Source organism: Aegilops tauschii, chromosome 5, assembly GCF_002575655.3.
Source record: "Aegilops tauschii subsp. strangulata cultivar AL8/78 chromosome 5, Aet v6.0, whole genome shotgun sequence".
Classification (NCBI taxonomy): Eukaryota; Viridiplantae; Streptophyta; class Magnoliopsida; order Poales; family Poaceae; genus Aegilops; species Aegilops tauschii.
This window is the reverse complement of record NC_053039.3, coordinates 496,328,930-496,343,013: the sequence shown is the minus strand read 5'-3', so window position 1 is coordinate 496,343,013 and position 14,084 is coordinate 496,328,930. Positions and strand designations below refer to the sequence as shown.

General features: G+C 48.6%; 1 protein-coding gene across 1 annotated transcript; it reads left to right on the top strand.

Annotated features, from left to right (window-relative positions):
• Positions 1-11,045: 11,045 nt before the first annotated feature.
• LOC109753014 (proline-rich receptor-like protein kinase PERK4) lies at positions 11,046-13,667 on the top strand. Its single transcript, XM_020311946.4, has 5 exons — positions 11,046-11,881; positions 12,003-12,503; positions 12,573-12,659; positions 12,749-13,209; positions 13,320-13,667. Exons 1-5 carry the CDS (start codon positions 11,452-11,454, stop codon positions 13,560-13,562), a joined length of 1,722 nt encoding a protein of 573 aa, XP_020167535.1. The 5' UTR covers positions 11,046-11,451; the 3' UTR covers positions 13,563-13,667.
• The last annotated feature ends 417 nt before the right edge of the window (positions 13,668-14,084 follow it).

Genomic DNA, 14,084 nt, shown 5'->3' with positions numbered 1-14,084 from the left:
TGTTTATCATGTTTTGCATCTTATTTGCTTAGAACGACGGTAGTAAGTAAGATGATCCCTTATAATAATTTCAAAAAAGTGTTCCCCCTAACTGTGCACCGTTGCGAAGGTTCATTGTTTCGAAGCACCACGTGATGATCGGGTGTGATAGATTCTAACGTTCGCATACAACGGGTGTTGATGAGCCTAGCATGTACAGACATGGCCTCGGAACACACGCAATACACTTAGGTTGACTTGACGAGCCTAGCATGTACAAACATGGCCTCGGAACACGGAAGACCGAAAGGTCGAGCATGAGTCGTATAGAAGATACGATCAACATGGAGATGTTCACCGATCTTGACTAGTCCGTCTCACGTGATGATCGGACACGGCCTAGTTAACTCGGATCATGTTTCACTTAGATGACTAGAGGGATGTCTATCTGAGTGGGAGTTCATTGAATAATTTGATTATATGAACTTAATTATCATGAACTTAGTCTAAAATCTTTACAATATGTCTTGTAGATCAAATGGCCCACGTTGTCCTCAACTTCAACGCGTTCCTAGAGAAACCAAGCTGAAAGATGATGGCAGCAACTACACGGACTGGGTCCGGAACCTGAGGATCATCCTCATAGCTGCCAAGAAAGATTATGTCCTAGAAGCACCGCTAGGTGAAGCACCCATCCCAGAAAACCAAGACGTTATGAACGCTTGGCAATCACATGCTGATGATTACTCCCTCGTTCAGTGCGGCATGCTTTACAGCTTAGAACCGGGTCTCCAAAAGCGTTTTGAGAAACATGGAGCATATGAGATGTTCGAAGAGCTGAAAATGGTTTTCCAAGCTCATGCCCGGGTCGAGAGATATGAAGTCTCTGACAAGTTCTTCAGCTGTAAAATGGAGGAAAATAGTTCTGTTAGTGAGCACATACTCAGAATGTCTGGGTTACACAACCGCCTGTCTCAGCTGGGAGTTAATCTCCCGGATGACGCGGTCATTGACAGAATCCTTCAGTCGCTTCCACCGAGCTACAAGAGCTTTGTGATGAACTTCAATATGCAAGGGATGGAAAAGACCATTCCTGAGGTAGATTCAATGCTGAAATCAGCGGAGGTGGAGATCAAAAAGGAACATCAAGTGTTGATGGTGAATAAAACCACTAAGTTCAAGAAAGGCAAGGGTAAGAAGAACTTCAAGAAGGACGGCAAGGGAGTTGCCGCGCCCGGTAAGCCAGTTACCGAGAAGAAGCCAAAGAATGGACCCAAGCCTGAGACTGAGTGCTTTTATTGCAAGGGAAGTGGTCACTGGAAGCGGAACTGCCCCAAGTACTTAGCGGACAAGAAGGCCGGCAACACCAAAGGTATATGTGATATACATGTAATTGATGTGTACCTTACCAGTACTCGTAGTAGCTCCTGGGTATTTGATACCGGTGCGGCTGCTCATATTTGTAACTCAAAACAGGAACTGCGGAATAAGCGGAGAAGGGCGAAGGACGAGGTGACGATGCGCGTCGGGAATGGTTCCAAGGTCGATGTGATCGCCGTCGGCACGCTACCTCTGCATCTACCTACGGGATTAGTTTTAAACCTCAATAATTGTTATTTAGTGCCAGCTTTGAGCATGAACATTGTATCTGGATCTCGTTTAATTCGAGATGGCTACTCATTTAAATCCGAGAATAATGGTTGTTCTATTTATATGAGAGATATGTTTTATGGTCATGCCCCGCTGATCAATGGTTTATTCTTGATGAATCTCGAACGTGATGTTACACATATTCATAGTGTGAATACCAAAAGATGTAAAGTTGATAACGATAGTCCCACATACTTGTGGCACTGCCGCCTTGGTCACATTGGTGTCAAGCGCATGAAGAAGCTCCATGCAGATGGACTTTTGGAGTCTCTTGATTACGAATCATTTGACACATGCGAACCATGCCTCATGGGTAAGATGACCAAGACTCCGTTCTCCGGAATAATGGAGCGAGCAACCAACTTATTGGAAATCATACATACCGATGTGTGCGGTCCAATGAGTGTTGAGGCTCGCGGAGGATATCGTTATGTTCTCACTCTCACTGATGACTTAAGTAGATATGGGTATGTCTACCTAATGAAACACAAGTCTGAAACCTTTGAAAAGTTCAAGGAATTTCAGAGTGAGGTTGAGAATCAACGTGACAGGAAAATAAAGTTCTTACGATCAGATCGTGGTGGAGAATATTTAAGTCACGAATTTGGTACACACTTAAGGAAATGTGGAATAGTTTCACAACTCACGCCGCCTGGAACACCTCAGCGAAATGGTGTGTCCGAACGTCGTAATCGCACTCTATTGGATATGGTGCGATCTATGATGTCTCTTACCGATCTACCGCTCTCATTTTGGGGCTATGCTTTAGAGACTGCCGCATTCACTTTAAATAGGGCTCCGTCGAAATCCGTTGAGATGACACCGTATGAATTATGGTTTGGGAAGAAACCTAAGCTGTCGTTTCTAAAAGTTTGGGGATGCGATGCTTATGTCAAGAAACTTCAACCTGAAAAGCTCGAACCCAAGTCGGAAAAATGCGTCTTCATAGGATACCCTAAGGAAACCATTGGGTATACCTTCTACCTCAGATCCGAAGGCAAGATCTTTGTTGCCAAGAATGGGTCCTTTCTGGAGAAAGAGTTTCTCTCGAAAGAATTGAGTGGGAGGAAAGTGGAACTTGATGAGGTGATAGTCACCCGTTCCGAACCGGGAAGTAGCACAGCGCGGGAAGATGTTCCTGTGGTGCCTACACCGACTGGGGAAGAAGTTAATGATGATGATCATGAAGCTTCAGATCAAGTTACTGCTGAACTTCGTAGGTCCACAAGGACACGTTCCGCACCAGAGTGGTACGGCAACCCTGTCCTGGAAATCATGTTGTTGGAAAACGGTGAACCTTCGAACTATGAAGAAGCGATGGCGGGCCCGGATTCCGACAAATGGCTAGAAGCCATGAAATCCGAGATAGGATCCATGTATGAAAATGAAGTATGGACTTTGACTGACTTGCCCGATGATCGGCGAGCCATAGAAAATAAATGGATCTTTAAGAAGAAGACGGACGCGGATGGTAATGTGACCATCTATAAGGCTCGACCTGTCGCTAAGGGTTATCGACAAGTTCAAGGGGTTGACTACGATGAGACTTTCTCACCCGTAGCAAAGCTGAAGTCCGTCTGAATCATGTTAGCAATTGCCGCATACTATGATTATGAGATATGGCAGATGGACGTCAAAACGGCATTCCTTAACGGCTTTCTTAAGGAAGAATTGTATATGATGCAGCCGGAAGGTTTTGTCGATCCTAAGAATGCTAACAAGGTATGCAAGCTCCAGCGCTCCATCTATGGACTCGTGCAAGCATCTCGGAGTTGGAACATTCGTTTTGATGAGATGATCAAAGCGTTTGGGTTTACACAGACTTATGGAGAAGCCTGTGTTTACAAGAAAGTGAGTGGGAGCTCTGTAGCATTTCTCTTATTATATGTGGATGACATAATATTGATGGGAAATGATATAGAATTCTTGGAAAGTATAAAGGCCTACTTGAATAAGTGTTTTTCAATGAAGGACCTTGGAGAAGCTGCTTATATATTCGGCATCAAGATCTATAGAGATAGATCAAGACGCCTCATTGGTCTTTCACAGAGTACGTACCTCGACAAGATATTGAAGAAGTTCAATATGGATCAGTCCAAGAAGGGGTTCTTGCCTGTATTGCAAGGTGTGCAATTGAGCACGGCTCAAAGCCCGACCACGGCAGAAGATAGAGAAAAGATGAGTGTCATCCCCTATGCCTCGGCCATAGGGTCTATTATGTATGCCATGTTGTGTACCAGACCTGATGTAAACCTTGTCGTAAGTTGGTAGGAAGGTACCAAAGTAATCCCGGCATGGAACACTGGACAGCGGTCAAGAATATCCTGAAGTACCTGAAGAGGACTAAGGATATGTTTCTCGTTTATGGAGGTGACGAAGAGCTCGTCGTAAAGGGTTACGTCGACGCTAGCTTCGACACAGATCTGGATGACTCGAAGTCACAAACCGGATACGTGTATATTTTGAATGGAGGGGCAGTAAGCTGGTGTAGTTGCAAGCAAAGCGTCGTGGCGGGATCTACATGTGAAGCAGAGTACATGGCGGCCTCAGAGGCAGCACAGGAAGCAGTCTGGATAAAGGAGTTCATTACCGACCTAGGGGTGATTCCCAATGCGTCGGGCCCGATGACTCTCTTCTGTGACAACACTGGAGCTATTGCCCATGCGAAGGAGCCCAGATTTCACAGGAAGACCAGGCATATCAAGCGTCGCTTCAACTCCATTTGTGAAAGTGTTCAAAATGGAGACATAGATATTTGTAAAGTACATACGGACCTGAATGTAGCAGATCCGTTGACTAAACCTCTCCCTAGAGCAAAACATGATCAACACTAGGACGTTATGGGTGTTCGATTCATCACAATGTAACTAGATTATTGACTCTAGTGCAAGTGGGAGACTGTTGGAAATATGCCCTAGAGGCAATAATAAATGGTTATTATTATATTTCTTTGTTCATGATAATTGTCTATTGTTCATGCTATGTGTTATCCGGAAATCGTAATACATGTGTGAATACATAGACCACAACGTGTCCCTAGTAAGCCTCTAGTTGACTAGCTCGTTGATCAACAGATAGTCATGGTTTCCTGACTATGGACATTGGATGTCATTGATAACGGGATCACATCATTAGGAGAATGATGTGATGGACAAGACCCAATCCTAAGCATAGCTCAAAGATCGTGTAGTTCGTTTGCTAGAGCTTTTCCAATGTCAAGTATCTTTTCCTTTGACCATGAGATCGTGCAACTCCCGGATACCGTAGGAGTGCTTTGGGTGTGCCAAACGTCACAACGTAACTGGGTGACTATAAAGGTACACTACGGGTATCTCCGAAAGTGTCTGTTGGGTTGGCACGGATCGAGACTGGGATTTGTCACTCCGTATGACGGAGATGTATCTCTGGGCCCACTCGGTAATGCATCATCATAATGAGCTCAATGTGACTAAGGAGTTAGCCACGGGATCATGCATTACGGTACGAGTAAAGAGACTTGCCGGTAACGAGATTGAACAAGGTATTGGGATACCGACGATCGAATCTCGGGCAAGTAACATACCGATTGACAAAGGGAATTGTATACGGGATTGATTGAATCCTCGACATCGTGGTTCATCCGATGAGATCATCGTGGAATATGTGGGAGCCAACATGGGTATCCAGATCCCGCTGTTGGTTATTGACCGGAGAGGCGTCTCGGTCATGTCTGCATGTCTCCCGAACCCGTAGGGTCTACACACTTAAGGTTCGGTGACGCTAGGGTTGTAGAGATATTAGTATGCGGAAACCCAAAAGTTGTTCGGAGTCCCGGATGAGATCCCGGACGTCACGAGGAGTTCCGGAATGGTCCGGAGGTGAAGAATTATATATGGGAAGTCCAGTTTCGGCCACCGGGAAAGTTTCGGGGGTTATCGGTATTGTACCGGGACCACCGGAAGGGTCCCGGGGGTCCACCGGGTGGGGCCACCTATCCCGGAGGGCCCCATGGGCTGAAGTGGGAAGGGAACCAGCCCTTAGTGGGCTGGGGCGCCCCCCCTTGGGCCTCCCCCTGCGCCTAGGGTTGGAAACCCTAGGGGTGGGGGGCGCCCCACTTGGCTTGGGGGGGGGAAGCCACCCCCCCTTCCCCCTTGGCCGCCGCCCCCCCTTGGAGATCTGATCTCCCAGGGCCGGCGCCCCCCCATGGGTCCCTATATATAGTGGGGGGAGGGCAGCAGCACCACAGCCCCTGGCGCCTCCCTCTCCCCTCGCAACACCTCTCCGTCCTGTTTGTGCTTGGCGAAGCCCTGCCGGGATCCCGCTACTTCCACCACCACGCCGTCGTGCTGCTGGATCTCCATCAACCTCTCCTTTCCCCTTGCTGGATCAAGAAGGAGGAGACGTCGCTGCTCCGTACGTGTGTTGAACGCGGAGGTGCCGTCCGTTCGGCACTCGGTCATCGGTGATTTGGATCACGGCGAGTACGACTCCATCAACCCCGTTCATTGGAACGCTTCCGCTCGCGATCTACAAGGGTATGTAGATGCACTCCTTTCCCCTCGTTGCTAGTATACTCCATAGATGGATCTTGGTGATGCATAGGAAATTTTAAAATTCTGCTACGATCCCCAACAAAAATAAAGGGAAGACTTTCGGGACGGAGCGCCGCCGCCTCGAGGCGGAACTTGGGCAGGAACACTTTTGCCCTCCGGCGGAGCGATTCTGCCGGGGGAACTTCCCTCCCGAAGGGGGAAATCATCGTCGTCATCATCACCAACAACACTTCCATCTTGGGGAGGGAAATCTCCATCAACATCTTCACCAGCACCATCTCATCTCAAACCCTAGTTCATCTCTTGTATTCAATCTTGTTCCCGGAACTATAGATTGTTGCTAGGGGGTGACTAGTAGTGTTGATTACATGTTGTACTTAATTACTATACGGTTTATTTGGTGGAAGATTATATGTTCAGATCCATTATGCATATTAATACCCCTCTGATCATGAGTATGTTTATTATTTGTGAGTAGTTACTTTTGTTCTTGAGGTCACGGGATAAATCATGTTGCAAGTAATCATGTGAATTTGATATGTGTTCAATATTTTGATGATATGTATGTTGTGATTCCCTTAGTGGTGTCATGTGAACGCCAACTACATGACACTTCACCATATTTGGGCCTAAGGGAATGCATTGTGGAGTAGTAAATATATGGTGAGTTGGGAGAGTCACAGAAACTTAAACCCCAGTTTATGCACTATTCCGTAAGGGACCGATTGGATCCTAGAGTTTAATGCTATGGTTAGAATTTATTCTTAATACTTTTATCGTAGTTGCGGATGCTTGCGGGGGGGTTAATCATAAGTAGGAGGTTTGTTCAAGTAAGAACAACACCTAAGCACCGGTCCACCCACATATCAAATTATCAAAGTAGCGAACACAAATCAAACCAACATAATGAAAGTGACTAGATGAAATTCCCGTGTACCCTCAAGAACGCTTTGCTTAATTTAAGAGACCATTTTGGCTTGTCCTTTGCCTCAAAAGGATTGGGCTACCTTGCTGCATACTTATTGTTACTATCTTTACTTGCTCGTTACAAATTATCTTGCTATCAAACTGCTCGCTACTTACAGTTTCAGCACTTGCAGACATTACCTTACTGAAAACTACTTGTCATTTCCTTCTGCTCCTCGTTGGGTTCGACACACTTACTTATAGAAAAGAGCTACAATTGATCCCCTATACTTGTGGGTCATCACATAAGCTTACCCTTCCAGCAGCTAAGTTTTTTTCAATTCGATCTTCGATACACTTCCATTCTTTATTGGATAACTTACGATGATGAATCGGTACGCCCAAATAACTGAATGGTAAAGAACCTAATTCACACCCGAACAATTGTCTATATGTGTTTTGCTCGTCTTTGGCCTTCCCAAAACAAAACAACTCGCTCTTGTGGAAGTTTATCTTTAAACCAGACAATTGTTCGAAGAGACATAAAATAAGTTTCATATTGCGTGCCTTAGCAATATCATGTTCCATGAATAAGATAGTGTCGTCAGCATATTGTAAGATGGTACTCCTCCATCGACCAGGTGAGGAACTAACCCCTCCACATGACCATGTTGCTTGGCCCTGCCAATAAGAATGGCCAACATATCAACCACTATATTAAACAGGAGAGGAGACATGGAATCCCCTTGTCTCAACCCCTTGTGTGTCTGAAAGTAATGACCGATATCATCATTAATCTTGATTCTGACACTACCCTTCTGGACTTGGGAACCTACTTGGTACTGAAGTGTGCGTTCTTTCTCACTCTCAATCCATCTTTGTCTTTATGCTGAATATCACGGTTAATTTCCAATTTACGATGTCAAGCAGGCAAACCCAGAGTAGATCTCACTAAACCAGGAGAAACCCTAGAGATTGTGCTCCTCAATGAAAAAATTTATGCACAAGAAGACTTTGTAACGGGATAACACCAAACTGGTTCCGTAAAGAGTAAAGACACCAAAGACATGGAAGTTATTCTTGCGGTAAAAATAACTTGTAGTACCTCAACTAAAAGGAAACCGCATACCGGAATCGCTTCCCAGCAACATCACCAGTGTCGGTCGCTCCACCAAGCATTAGATCTTGTCAACCACTGTCGAAGCATTCTTCCAAGAAGAGATAGGCAATCATCAACAAGAGGACTATGTGCAATTCAGAAGGCCGTAGGTCCATGATTTATGGCCATGCATTATCCATGGGGCATGTAGAAACGAGTACAATCAATATTGCAGTTCCATGTAGGAGATGGGGGGTAGAGAAGTCTTAGATGTCTCACAAAAACTACGAAGAGGAGTTGCCCCTGCCAGAAAAAAAACATAACCTAAACTACTAGTCGGAGCAAAGGCACTAGGATCCCCCCACCTCCAACGCACCCTAAGTGGCAGACAATGGGGAGGTGGATCCACGGGCTCGCCTATGAACTTTGGTGGGGAAAGGGAAATAGAAACCCTGACCGGGATGTTTCTAGTTCTCATAAAGTTGCCTTGTTTGAAAACATGTTTTAAAGGTTCCTTGCTATGTTGAAATTTTCATATCATAGGAATGCATCGATGCATATTTTGTTCCATGGTGGATGCGTTAGTTAATGTGTTAATGATGTTAAAGGCCTCTTTGCACCAAATTATCAACGAAGAATCTACAAAACTGTGTTGTCAAGGAACAGCCAACATAGCGAAGACAATGACTATGAACGCTCCTCCCAGTGTGATCAATCATCATAACACAACCGATGACGAAAGTAACGTAGGCCTCCAATAGTCTCAGTTTAGCTACCAAAAACCCAGCCTTGCATTGCCATATATATCAGGCCCATGTCCATGTCTAGCCAATCAGCCAGGGTATATAATTTCAATGAAATTTCAAAAATTCCGATCGTTAGTCAAATATTTGTAACCACAATTTTTATAGGGTGAAATCCAAAATTCTCAACTTTTTGTGATGTCGGAATTTTTCGTGTTACCGAAAAATTGTTTGATTTTCCCCTGGTGCCTTTATATACCATTCCTATGTTAGATATGTTGGACTCAAAGCAGTTAACACTCTCCTAACTAAAGTATAATTGTAACCACATATGTATACATTCTAATAATGAAATGTTAAACTAAGCTAAAATCACCCCCTCCCCCCCCCCCCCCCCCCCCCGCGCGCGCGCGCAAGAAAAGTGCCTAAACTCAAATCATGTTCTCGACCCGAATGTTTTGTTGACAATAACAAAACTATGCTCTGAATCGAAAGAAATAATGTAATAGTTAACAATGTTGACGAAATCGTTAAATGGTAGATGCTTGGTTGGTGCGCAAGTAGAGGATTAATAGGTTGATCGACAAGTTAATAGTCAATTAATCATCTAATGTATCAGTTTATCGGCTACTCAGTGACCCTAGAAATACAAATTAATCTGCGAGTTAACTGGTTAATCAGATAGATTCTTGGACATGGATAGTTAACTAAGCCTACCTTTGGTGAGTAGGTTCTTTGTTCTTTTAGATAAAAATCATGCGTCCAACTTTATAAATAAAGCCATCGAGCAGTGATAAAGGTTCACACAATCCAACACTGATTGCCAAAAGGGCTAAGTTCAAAAACCCTAATTAAGGACTGGCACTGCAGCAATAACACAACGAGCGACATGCATGACAACAGCCATACGCTCTACTACATAAAGAAAGGCAAAGCACTGCCACCCTCCTAGGTCGACTGAGCTTGATCCCCACCCGAGATATTATTCGTCGTAGTCCACACACTCACACCACACACATAGTACGTTCTTTGTTGTGGAATCAGTCCATCCCAATACAAGTCAGACTTGTCAGGTGTGCTCACAGTTTCATCAACCCAAATGATAAATGCCACACAAATAACACCGCCCTCACCTTTTTACAACTAAAATTGTCATCCAAAAAAAGAAACACAAATTTTTTTTGGAACTTGCCATCTAAACAGAAAGTTGACATGCTTCATAACTAAAGTTGCCATCCTTAGATAACTAAACTTGCTATCAAAAAACATTAGGGCGAAATTTTAGCACTACTTATGAGAGGGTCCTTCGTCAATTTCTTTCAGACCTTTTGATGAAAGATCTCTATGATGACTTCGTGTCAATTTTAACGGTGTGTGAGCATCTCCAACAGGCGCTCAAAAACTGGTCCGCGCCTTAAAATCCGGGTTTTTTAGGCGCCGGACAGCTCCAGCAGAAGCTGTAGAACAGTGCACGCGCAAAAAAGGGTTGGGCGCGCGTTGAAAAACACTATCAAAAGCTGCAAATTTGAGGCACCGGATTGCGGCCGCTTCACAATTTACACTGCGTGTTCTTTTGGGTGCGCGTTTTTGTGCATCTGCTAAAACAATATTTGGTCCTGCGCACTAAAAGTGCTACAGTGGCGCGCTAAAACTATTTTAGGGCGTGAAATTTTTATGCATATGTTGCAGATGCTCTCAGAGGTGGGTTGTGCGTGCATGGTGTGAGTGTGTGTGCGGGGTAGAAATAAAAGATCTCAGAGGAGACCAGTGTCACTCCACGTACGAAATGTAGGAATCAACCAGTGTGGGTCCACGTACATGACTGGCAAGTGGTCCGTCCTCACTCGGCGGCGACCAACCAGCCCCACACGTCACGACCTGGCGTCCATCCACATCCACGGCAGCCTGGAGCGGAGGGATCCGGCTTGCCTGCTCCCTCTCCATGCTCCCATCCGTGCTCCCACTTCATCCTACGGCTATTTTTTTTTCTTTTTCTTTTCTAATTTAATCATCTCCCTCTTGGGATGGGGTCGGGCCTTATTTTCTTCCAATCAAATCAAGCCACGTATGCGGGAGCACGGATGGGAGCATGAGAAGGGAAGGGAGCAGGCAAGTCTCGTCCGGAGCGGAGAGCCCACGGCGGCGACCAAGCAGCCCCACACCACACGTCACGGCCTGGCTGCGGATGAGGCGAACACCAACCACCCGCAAAGATCGGGCGCCGACGACCGCGCGCACGCAGGCAGCGGCAACCAACCCCCGAAGCTGAGGCCCCGCGCGCCGGCGCCGCAACAGAAAAAACAGGGGAGAGCGAGACACGGCCGCGCAACGGCAACAGGGGAGGAGAACAGATCCTGCCGCCACCGGTGACATGGCGGCACAAATGAAACCGACACGACGCGCCGGCCGGGGATCGTCATGGCGGCGGTGGTGCTACGAGCACTGAGCACACGACACGGCCTGGATTTCCTTGCAAGAAGACGTAGCTCCGATCGCGTGCCCCGGTGGTTGGGTTCAACCGAATCCTTCTTGTGTAGCCGGCATGTCGTCCAACTCCTCCTCGGCTGCTCCGCCGCCGCCCTCCAACAGCAGCCCTCCTCCATCGGCCGCCCCGCCGCCGTCGCCGTCCACCTCCAATTCATCCTCGCCGGCGCCATCCAGCTCCAACGACCCCTCGCCTCCGCCTGCGCCGCCCAAGTCCCATGCCGCTCCGACGTCGCCGGCAAGGGTTCCGTCTCCACCAGCCCAATCCTCCAGAGGGTCCGGTGACTCGAGCAGGTCGTCACAGGCTTCTGCGCACCGTGTCAGCCCCAACACCACGGCCGAGATCATTTTCGCCGCCGCCGGGGCGGCGATGCTCCTCGCGCTCCTCATCGCGGCCTGCGTCTGCTGCTCGAGGAGGACGGCGCCGAGGCGGAGGCGGAAGCCTCACAATCCCATGCATTTCTACGCCGATACCTCCGGCAACAAAGGTAAAACGCAATGCTCACAAAATTGCCATCGATCGCCATTGTCTGCGCGTGGTGCTGTTCCTCTTGCTCTTGATTTGCGTACGTGTAGTTAACCACCATTGTCATGGCGTGGCAACCACAGCCAGCAGCACGTACTACACCGGCGGGCCGCAGCCGCAGTGGCAGAGCGGCACCGGCGCTGGGCCGTCGACGAGCACGTCCGGCCCACCCGGGGCAGCCTGGCCCTTGCCGCCCGACATGAACTCGGGCGTCTACTCCAGCCCGCGCGACCAGCCGACGTCACCGCCTGCACCGCACGAGACGCTGGGGCTCGGCAGGGGCACGTTCACCTACGAGGAGCTCGCGGCGGCGACGGGAGGCTTCTCGCAGGCGAACCTGCTCGGGCAGGGCGGGTTCGGGTACGTGCACAAGGGGGTGCTCCCCAGCGGCAGGGCGGTGGCCGTGAAGCAGCTCAAGTCCGGGAGCGGTCAGGGGGAGCGCGAGTTCCAGGCCGAGGTGGACATCATCGGCCGGGTGCACCACCGCCACCTCGTGTCCCTCGTTGGCCACTGCATCGCCGGCGCCAGCCGCATGCTCGTCTACGAGTTCGTCCCCAACAAGACGCTCGAGTTCCACCTCCATGGTCAGTGCCTCTGTCTCCGTCGCCGTGCACAGCTTCCAGGAGTTAGCTGACACAGACTGATGGTTTCAGGGGAAGGGTTGCCGGCGATGGCATGGCCGACGAGGCTGCGCATCGCGCTCGGGGCGGCGAAGGGGCTCGCCTACCTGCACGAAGACTGTGAGCATGTCCCTAACTTGTCTCCACATCTCCATTGTTGCCTTGCCGGAATCACATTTGTCATGCTCGATCGTGTGCCAACAATGAAGGCCATCCACGGATCATCCACCGCGACATCAAGTCGGCCAACATCCTCCTGGACAACAACTTCGAAGCCATGGTGGCGGACTTCGGGCTGGCCAAGCTGACGTACGACGGCATCACGCACGTCTCGACGCGGGTCATGGGCACGTTCGGGTACCTGGCGCCGGAGTACGCGTCGAGCGGGAAGCTGACGGAGAAGTCGGACGTCTACTCCTACGGCGTGATGCTGGTCGAGCTCCTGACGGGGCGGCGGCCCATCGACGCCACCGCGCACCTGGTCCTGGAGGACGGCCTCGTCGAATGGGCGAGGCCGGCCCTGTCGCGCGCGCTCGCCGACGGCGACTACGGCGCCGTGGCCGACCCGAGGCTGCAGGGCAGCTACGACCCGGTGGAGATGGCGCGCGTGGTCGCCAGCGCCGCCGCCTGCGTCCGCCACTCGGCCAAGAAGCGCCCGAAGATGAGCCAGGTGCCGATGCCATAGCACTCGCCGGCGCCGCACACTTGACACGCACTCTGTCTCCCATGGATTTTCATGGCGTGTGGCGATGGTGACTTTATGTTTTACCTCGGGTGCAGATCGTGAGGGCGCTGGAGGGCGACATGTCGCTGGAGGACCTGAACGACGGGGTGCGGCCGGGGCAGAGCAGGCTGTTCGGGGAGGAGGCGGGGTCGTACAGCTCCGACATGAACCGGACCAAAGAGGTGGCCGTGGCGAGCCCCGAGTACAGCGGCAGGTTCGGACGGCCCTCGCCGGTCAGCAGCGACAGGCCTAACTCCGAGGAGACGAGTCCGGTGGAGAGACAGCCGCCGCACCTCTGACCAATTTTCTGATCTTCTTGCCGTACGTCTGGGTAGTTTGTTTATGTGCTATTTCTAACATCTTGCCTCATGCTCCGTGACTGGCTTTAAAATTTGTTCACAAAAGAGTGTACATCTATTTTCCCATTGTATTTTTGTTGTTCTTTGACATATACTCCGTCCGTAAACTAATATAAAAACGTCTAAATCATTATAACTAACTAAATATTAATGCACATAAAAATTAGTGTCATATTTGAATGTAGTTTACAACGGTATTATTTTAGCTAAATATAACTTATATTGTTTAGTTAAAACCATGGCGAAAATATGGTTCAAAATACGAGAGAGGACTAATAAATCAGGACAGAGGTAGTATTTGATAGTGTTGATGTACCACCATACATGTCATGTTTGGACAAAGAAAGGGCTCATGAAAATGTTTCTTTGGTCAGGAGACAACAACAAATTCCCTTGGGGCATCTTCAATGCGGTGCCGCAAAACAGACTCGCTATCGTCCTTGAACACGGGTACGAAAGCCG

What these genes read in the sequence shown, in the direction of transcription:
- LOC109753014 (XM_020311946.4), top strand. Translation starts at nt 11,452, where the DNA reads ATGTCGTCCAACTCCTCCTCGGCTGCTCCGCCGCCGCCCTCCAACAGC. An exon ending in GCTCGAGTTCCACCTCCATG is followed by an intron (nt 12,504 to 12,572) that starts GTCAGTGCCTCT and finishes TGATGGTTTCAG; the next exon opens with GGGAAGGGTTGCCGGCGATG. An exon ending in AGCGCCCGAAGATGAGCCAG is followed by an intron (nt 13,210 to 13,319) that starts GTGCCGATGCCA and finishes CCTCGGGTGCAG; the next exon opens with ATCGTGAGGGCGCTGGAGGG.